The sequence below is a fragment of the Nematolebias whitei genome, chromosome 15, assembly GCF_014905685.2.
Source record: "Nematolebias whitei isolate Nwh7 chromosome 15, NemWhi1, whole genome shotgun sequence".
NCBI lineage: Eukaryota > Metazoa > Chordata > Actinopteri > Cyprinodontiformes > Rivulidae > Nematolebias > Nematolebias whitei.
The window spans coordinates 15723096-15730874 of record NC_056512.1 but is presented as its reverse complement, the minus strand read 5'-3'; the positions used below and the strand labels follow the sequence as shown (position 1 = coordinate 15730874).

The window sequence follows — 7779 nt, the reverse complement described above, 5'->3', positions numbered from 1 at the left end:
GGCCGCGTCCGGCGGCGTAGACGACTTGGAGGCCGCGTCCGGCGGCGATGACGACTTTGAGGCCGCGGCAGGCGGCGATGACGACTTGGAGGCCGCGGCAGGCTGCGATGAGGCCGCGTCTGGCGGCGAAGAGAGGAAAACTCAGGAGACACAGGAGAACACTGAAGACCCAACGAATACGACGCGACGAGGAACAAGACAGAACAGACAGCTTTTATACAAGGACAAAACGAGACGTGATTACAAACAGCTGTGACAAGACAAGGGTGACACCAATTAAACTGAAGAGAACACACAAGGGAAACACAGACACAAACCGAGTCCACCAAATGGTACCATCCTTACATTACCAGCATATTTAAAACATTATTATGACTGTCAAGATTAGAGAGGTTGGTTTTGAGTTGTAAATAATGTCTCCAAACTCACATTAATATGGTTATCCTAAGCTGTGACTGGTAGAAGGCCAGTTCAGTCTGACTCTGCGTTTATTCTAGAGAAGATTAAATAATTTACTGACAAACAGCACTGTTTTGGTTGTAAGGTTGTTAAATTAAACTTATATTACATTTAATTAGCGCAACCAGTCAGTATCTTTGTACCATGATGTGACTTTTAATCAACTACAAGTTTATTTACGCACATTCTCCTGTGCACTTTAGCTCTGGAGACCCAGACCGTGGCCCTTGGGAGACCTTGCCTGTAAGCTGACGATGTTCCTGTCAGAGTGCTGCACCTTCTGCACCATCCTGCACATCACCTTCCTCTCACTGGAGAGGTACCTGGCAGTGTGCTGGCCAATCACAGCAAAGACGGTTGTGACTCGGCGCAGGACCAGGGTGATAATTGGCTGCCTGTGGCTGGGTGCTGCAGTCAGCGCTGCCCCGGTGTTAGTCATGGTTGGAGTGGAGGATGTTGGAGGAGAGGAGCTCGGCCTCACCCAGTGGAGGGAGGAGAGAGGACGGACGACCAGAGAGGGAGAACAGGGAGGGCTGATGATAGGTGGAGAGGAAAGAGGAGCTGCACACTTGGCCTTGATAGATGTAGAACTAGATGAAGCAACGTTAGGAGAGAAAGAGACGGGACGATGGGGTGGAGAAGACAGAGAGATCAATTTTAAAGCAGGGGAGGTAAATGAGTGGAAACAAGGAGGTGAAGGTGAACCACAAGATAAAAAAGGAGCGGTCGATGAGGCCAATGGAGAAGAATGGATGGAAGATCAGCAAAACAAAAAGAAGGAAGATGAAGGAGGTGGAAAAGAGGGAGCTGAAGGAAGCCGTGACGGAGAGACTGACAGGAGAGAGTGTCGCTGCACGCACTATGCCATCTCCTCAGGCCTCCTGTCGGCCATGATGGTTCTGTCCAACTTGTACTTCCTGGTACCCCTCTGTATTCTTGGGCTTGTGTACAGCCTGATTGGACGGACACTTTGGCTCCGCCCAAAAAGCAGCAGAAGAGATCAGAGCCACCGAAACACCGTCAAGATGCTGGGTGAGGCAAAAAGACACAAACACACCACTGACTGAACAATCTGTGACTAGAAACAGAGTCAAGATTCTCAGGACTGATGACACATCAGCAGGACTGTCATAAGGTCTTTGCTGCAATGAATGTGAAATGAAAAATTGGCAACGAGGTAAAGGTTTAAAAAACGTTTGCAGAGTTTGAACTGCTACAAAATTATGAGTTGTTTTAAGACGACAACAATCTGCTCTGTAAATGTCAGCAAGGTGAGCAATTATTATCTCATCAACATGGTCCAAAGCAGATCCCGCACCCTTAAAACAATTTTAGTTTTCAGAATTTAGTGGTTTATTTGATAAAACTCTCCAAAGTAACATACAGTAGTCCCTCGCTACTTTGCGGTTTGACTTTCGCAGACTCGCAGTTTAGCGGTTTTTCAACGATTGTCAACTTTAATATTACTCGCATGATTGGGACAGTACGGCATAAACAAATTAACAAAACAAAAAAAAAAACTTCAGACAGGTGCCACCATTTTGTAATTTTTCTTTCAGTAAGCCTACACCGTATTTCCAGTCAAAAGAACCACAATACCCAGAAGCCAACAGTGCTTCCAGCTGCTGCTTTCTGCCAAAATGGAGGGAAAGTTTTGCAATGCAAATCTACACTCACAGAACTGACAGAAGTCGCAAATAATCCTGAAGTTCAATTTATCCACGCTAGGGCTGAACGATTTAGGAAAATATTCTAATTACGATTTTTTTTTTAACCTCAATATTGCAATTTCATATGCAATTATTTTTCAGTGTCTTCTTCTCATGTATTTTTCAATGAACACAAGCATTAAATCTGTTTCAGTTGTAAAAAAACACAGTTTTCAGTTCCGCTGCAGCTCTGTTTCTGCATTTTATGTGTAGCTCCAGGATAGCATCTTGGCTAAAATGTGTGCACGAGGACATTTTGTACCACTTATCCATTGTGTTTACCAAAACCATAAACCCAGGCTTGGTCACTATATTAATGGGCATCATGTCTTTTGCTATGAACTACGTTATTGCTCGAGTTATTTCCGCGTGCTGTTCATACGCAGTAACACCTTCAAACAGTTCGGTCAGTGGTCCCTGTCGGCTGCTACTTTGCTTACTTTAAGTTGAAGCACTGGTCGTTGACATTCTAGCCACGCAACTATCATAAATGGCTTTGTGGTGTTTTTTAAGAGTTGATAAAGAGGTAGCAACAACAGCAAGGCAAGTTCTGCACAATACATGTCGTTACACAGCGTCTTCTTTTTTTTATAGCCAAAATAATTCCAAACAACGGTCGTGCTGTCCCTCTTTGGTGCCAAACTTTCAGACGTGTCAGCTTCTGTTGAGCCTGACGCCATTGTGCAACCAGTTAAGTTGCAGTGTTGACCTCCCGCTCCCTGCTCTGCTTTGCTCTCCTCACAAGTCACGTACCCAGACCATGTGACCTGTCAAATTGCAGCCTTTGCAATTAGAAAATCTTGTTTCATCACATCACGATATTATTGCATATATTAACTGTTCAGCCCTAATCCACGCGCACATCACCCTGGACGAGGCGGTGGGCTTCGTCACTGCAGGGTTGGTCTGCAGCTCCGGAATCGAGTCGGACCGGAGCCGAGCTGCTGCTCTGCAGAGCTAGTGAGTAAAATTTTGTAGTACTGTACAGTACATGTACGTATGTTGTTAAAATTACAGGTTGCAGAGTTAGAACATTGCAAGAGTATGGGAAGGGTTTATAAAGCCTTAATTTACTCAAATAAACATAATGTTCCTTCTTCGCTGTTTTTCACTGTCGCAGGGGTGTTTGGAACATAACCCCCACAGTAATCGAGGGACTACTGTAATTTATATCTATAAATCTTTACATTTGATCATTTTTTAGACGTCTAAAAGCAAAACAAGATTCATGTTTAAGCACATTTGCACATGGCTCATAGTCACAAACACACTTTAAGATCACAGTAGTGTCACGAGTTTCTCTGCTGTCTGTCGTCGCCTCCCTCAGGAGTGATCGTCTTGGCGTTCGTCCTGTGCTGGCTGCCCTTCCACGTCGGTCGGACCATATTCTCCCTTTCTCTCGGCTCCAGCGCCGACAGACAGGAAACAAGTGCAGACCCGAGCTCTGACTTTGATACGCTCACTGACGCCAACGAAGATTTGAGCACCCACACAGATTCTGAAGCCTTCCCACAGTCTGATGCCCACTTTTTCGAGTCTCTCCCCCAGCCTGGAAAGTTGACTGCAGACTCTCTCACAGAGACGGATGAAAGGCTCTGCGACGTGTGTGCGAGGACCAAAGTCAAAATCAACGCTCGCAGCAACTACTTAGGCACAGATGAACACATAGATTCTCCTTTCTCCACACAAACTGACTTAGACCATGGGAACACGGACACAAGCATGCAAAATCCTGGCAATAAAACAAAAACACTTATAGAAACACACAATGATTCATCTGTAGTTAACTCCACCGGCCTCTATATTCACAAGCCACATGAAGACTTAAACAGCACGTACTCACACCCAGACACACACGTGTACTTTTTGTACTATTTGTCTCAGTACTTTAACCTCGTGTCGTCCGTCCTCTTCTACCTCAGCGCTGCTGTCAACCCGTTGCTGTACAACCTGATGTCTGGCAGGTACAGACTGGCAGTCCGCAGCCTCGCGCAGCAGCGCTCTCGGACTCACACTCACCGCCTGCGCACCATCACCGCACGGCACTCCACAACCACTTTGTGACGGGAAGCACGGCGTGCACGTAAAACAGCGTACAAGTGTTACGTGTAAACCCATGACGTAGTTTGATGTATTTCACTGGCGGTGGGAATCTTTTGATATAAAAAGGACACGTGAGTTGTTGGTAAGTTGTTTTGTTGATGTGACTTCTGATGTGAAAAGCACGAGGCAGTATGGGTGATCAGCTGAATACTGTTTGTCACGTTTTATACTTAGTTTTGAGTGAACTGAACTTTAAATGATCAAATATTGACACCACTAGTTATGTTCAAATGAATTATTAGTTATTTTTGAGCTCCTTGCTTCATCCCTAAGGGCTAAAGAAGACTCCAGCCACTCTCAGATGAAGACATTTTTAACCACTTCAGCTTGAGATCTCAATCTTTGGTCACCACCAGGGGCGATTCTAGGATCTGACCTTTAGGGGTGCTTAGCCCCCAGAACTGACAATGGTTCATGGCTTGAACAAGCATGGTGTGGTTTGTGAGAAGTTCAAAAGCTTACAGCACCTGGTATTCTCAGGTGGTCTCCCATCCAAGTACTAACCAGGCCTGACCCTGCTTAGCTTCCAAGATCAGGTGTGTTCAGGGTAGTCTGGTGATCAACAAGGAGATCAGTCACAAACAGGTTTCAAAGGATTACAGCCAACACAGACCAAACTTATGAAACCAGACGTTACAACATATATCTACATAAAAACACACAAAACAAAACACAACTATCTTTAAGCGTTAACCTTTAATTTAACCATTAAGCATGCAATGTACAGTAGTTATGACAGACAGTGGAGGATTTATTTGCAGTTACCTTCGTACAGATGAACATGCGGTACTTCCTGTTTATCACCGTTGGATCCAGCTGCTCATGAGGTCGGCCGCAGGGCTTTATCATCTTTTACATTTTTCCAGTCTCAGTTTAGGTTTTAAACAGGTCTCACTTGTAAATGAGTCTTCGAGGCTCAATGTGACTTATATGTTTAAATAAAAACTGAATGAATGAATAAAAAAATGAAATGAAATAAACTGTATTACATTCTCTAAACACTCAGGGTAACACATGTCTGAATTATATGTTCTCCACTGACAATTTTCTGATGATTTTTCACAAAATTCCTCTGACCGCAAAGTGTTCATAATGCAAAACTCTGACAATGTTGTTGGAGAAAAAGGGGGTGGAGCTCCTGCAGGTAAGGGGCGTTCACTTGGGGACAAATTGAGGTCACTGATTGGTCATTTACCGACAAGCCTGCTGAACTGATTGACAGAGGGTCTGACTCATGCAAAAAAAAAAAAAACACCATAATTTTACTGGCCCGTTTAAGACTGTCATCATTTATTCCATATTTATTCCAAATGTATTCAATATTTCGGTGAATCTAAGATTTGAGAACTAAGCTTTAATGCACAATCCTAATGATGGTTTCTTAAAATTTAGGGGCGCTTGAGCATCCCAAAAAGAAGCTAAAATCACCACTGGTCACCACACTCCAAAACCAAGATTTATTTTTCTAGTATTACGTCTTTGTTTTGACACAACTTCTGAGAAAATAGGGCTGTGAAAGTTTATGCAAAAAAGTCACTTTAACGCTGTTAAAATATTAATATAAACAATAAAAGGTAGATTCTGAGTGCTAATCCAAGCTGTACTGAAGTTAAATGTGATCAATACAGCTCAACCCTTGTCAGTCATTTTCTCATGTAAAGCATGTCAGATCCAGAAGTGACAGAAAATGCATATACAAAATAATAATAATAATAATAATAATCACCATATTCACTCAGTTTTTGAAACAAACTTACTCTACGAGAGTGCACATTTTAAATGAAATTCTGCATAATGTTTAAATACTCAGACTTGACAGACTAGAGAACGATCAAACTGATTCATGTAGTTTCATACAGGCTTTGTTGTGTTCGGTGTAATATACAGAGATTACGTGCACCGACGTGTCCGGGGCTGCTCTAAATGCCTTTATTTGATTCACAGTAAAGGTTTTATCACCTGCGAGGAGGCGGTTGTGTCAGCAGGAAACTCTCCTGAACGCATTTCCTGAACTTTAATGGACGGATCGGCCTCGAGCGGAGGAACAATTGATCTGATTGTCTCTGTAATCCAGGCTGTGTCTGAGGGGAGGTCAGGTCCCCACCCCCACCCTGAAGAACCGTGTTCCTAACACATGTTCTTCCAGAACGGACTTCAGTTTGTTTCATATGTATGTAGTTTATAAAGTAACAATTCTGTTTTGCTCTCCAACGTGTTGGTGGATTGAAGAACGGCTCTGCACGTCTCTCCTCGCTGTAGAGCCGTCAGGGTGAAATCATGTCACATTTTTTAATGCCTTGCTTGTATTTGAAAACATCATCTTTAGAAATGGTTGCCAAATAATCCTGTTCTTGTTTACCTGATATGGATGTTTATTATAGGCTTTGCTTATAGAATATCAAACGTTTGCTACCTCACCAAAACTTTATTTTCTCTTCTGTTAAATATTGTAATTTAAAGCCATAAAAGCTGTCAAAATACTGAAATGTTTTAGTGTTTTGACTGTAATTTTTAGGCTTTTTACATGATTTTTATACCTTTAATGGGGTTAATATACTTTGTATGTCAGACTTGTGGTTTTTGTAAAACTTGTGTTAGAAAACAGCAAAAGTTCCTTGCTTTGCTTCATGAGTGAATTTGGTGCTCAGTTCCGATCAGTGAAGATTAGTTATCAAAATTCTCCCGTTAGCGTTCTGAATATTTGAGCACAGATTATTTGCATAAAAACCTATCACCAACTTTATTTTTTACTCTCTTTACTGCTCGATCTACTCCTCCAAAAATTAATTTAAATTTAAATGTTAGTGAAATGTGCACATTTAGTGGCTGTTTGGCATATTTTGACAGTTATTGTGACTTTAACATACTGTATAAGCATTAACATAAAAACACTGAATTATTTTATGCAGTTATAGACAACTGCTTTATATGAGCATATGTATGTGTAAGGGTGGAAATCTGGAAACTGTCTGAATCTGAATTGACACGTTACAATCAGAAAGTTAGAAGCAAGGACCAAAATGTAGTTGTCAGAAGTTTCCTGTCACTCATCATGTGCATGAAATTCTGATTTGTTTTGGGCTTTTAATTATTTATCCTGACCATCTTTTTCCAGTGTGGAATGGTTTTATGACATAAAAATATATTAATATTCCATCCATTATATTTACCCGCTTCTTCCTTTTTGGGTCACAGGGGTCACTGGTGCCCATGTCCAGCAGTCACAGTGTGAGAGGTGGGGGACACCCTGGACAGGTCTCCAGTCCATCACAGGGACACATGGAGACAAACAACCATTCACTCTCTCACTCACACCTAGAGACAATTTAGAGTTACCAATCAGTCTAACATGCATGTTTTTGGTCTGTGGGAGGAAACCGGAGTATCTGGTGAAAACCCACGCATGCACGGAGAGAACATGCAAACTCCACCCAGAGCGTACCCGGCTGGGATTTGAGTCGGGGCGACCTGCTCGCTAAGAGGTGGCAGCTCTACCAACTGTGCCACC

At 42.6% G+C, this 7779-nt stretch overlaps 1 protein-coding gene and 1 pseudogene across 1 annotated transcript in view; one reads left to right on the top strand and one right to left on the bottom strand.

Annotated features, from left to right (window-relative positions):
- LOC119421978 (growth hormone secretagogue receptor type 1-like) overlaps positions 1 to 4232 on the top strand; it is a 28708-nt gene extending 24476 nt beyond the window's left edge. Inside the window, exons 3-4 of the mRNA XM_037689333.1 lie at positions 663 to 1491; positions 3496 to 4232. Of these exons, the coding sequence (XP_037545261.1) occupies positions 663 to 1491; positions 3496 to 4232 (1566 nt within the window). The remainder of the gene's footprint in view (positions 1 to 662; positions 1492 to 3495) is intronic.
- A 494-nt stretch (positions 4233 to 4726) lies between these two features.
- On the bottom strand, positions 4727 to 4835 carry LOC119422243 (annotated as a pseudogene).
- Between the last annotated feature and the right edge of the window lie 2944 nt (positions 4836 to 7779).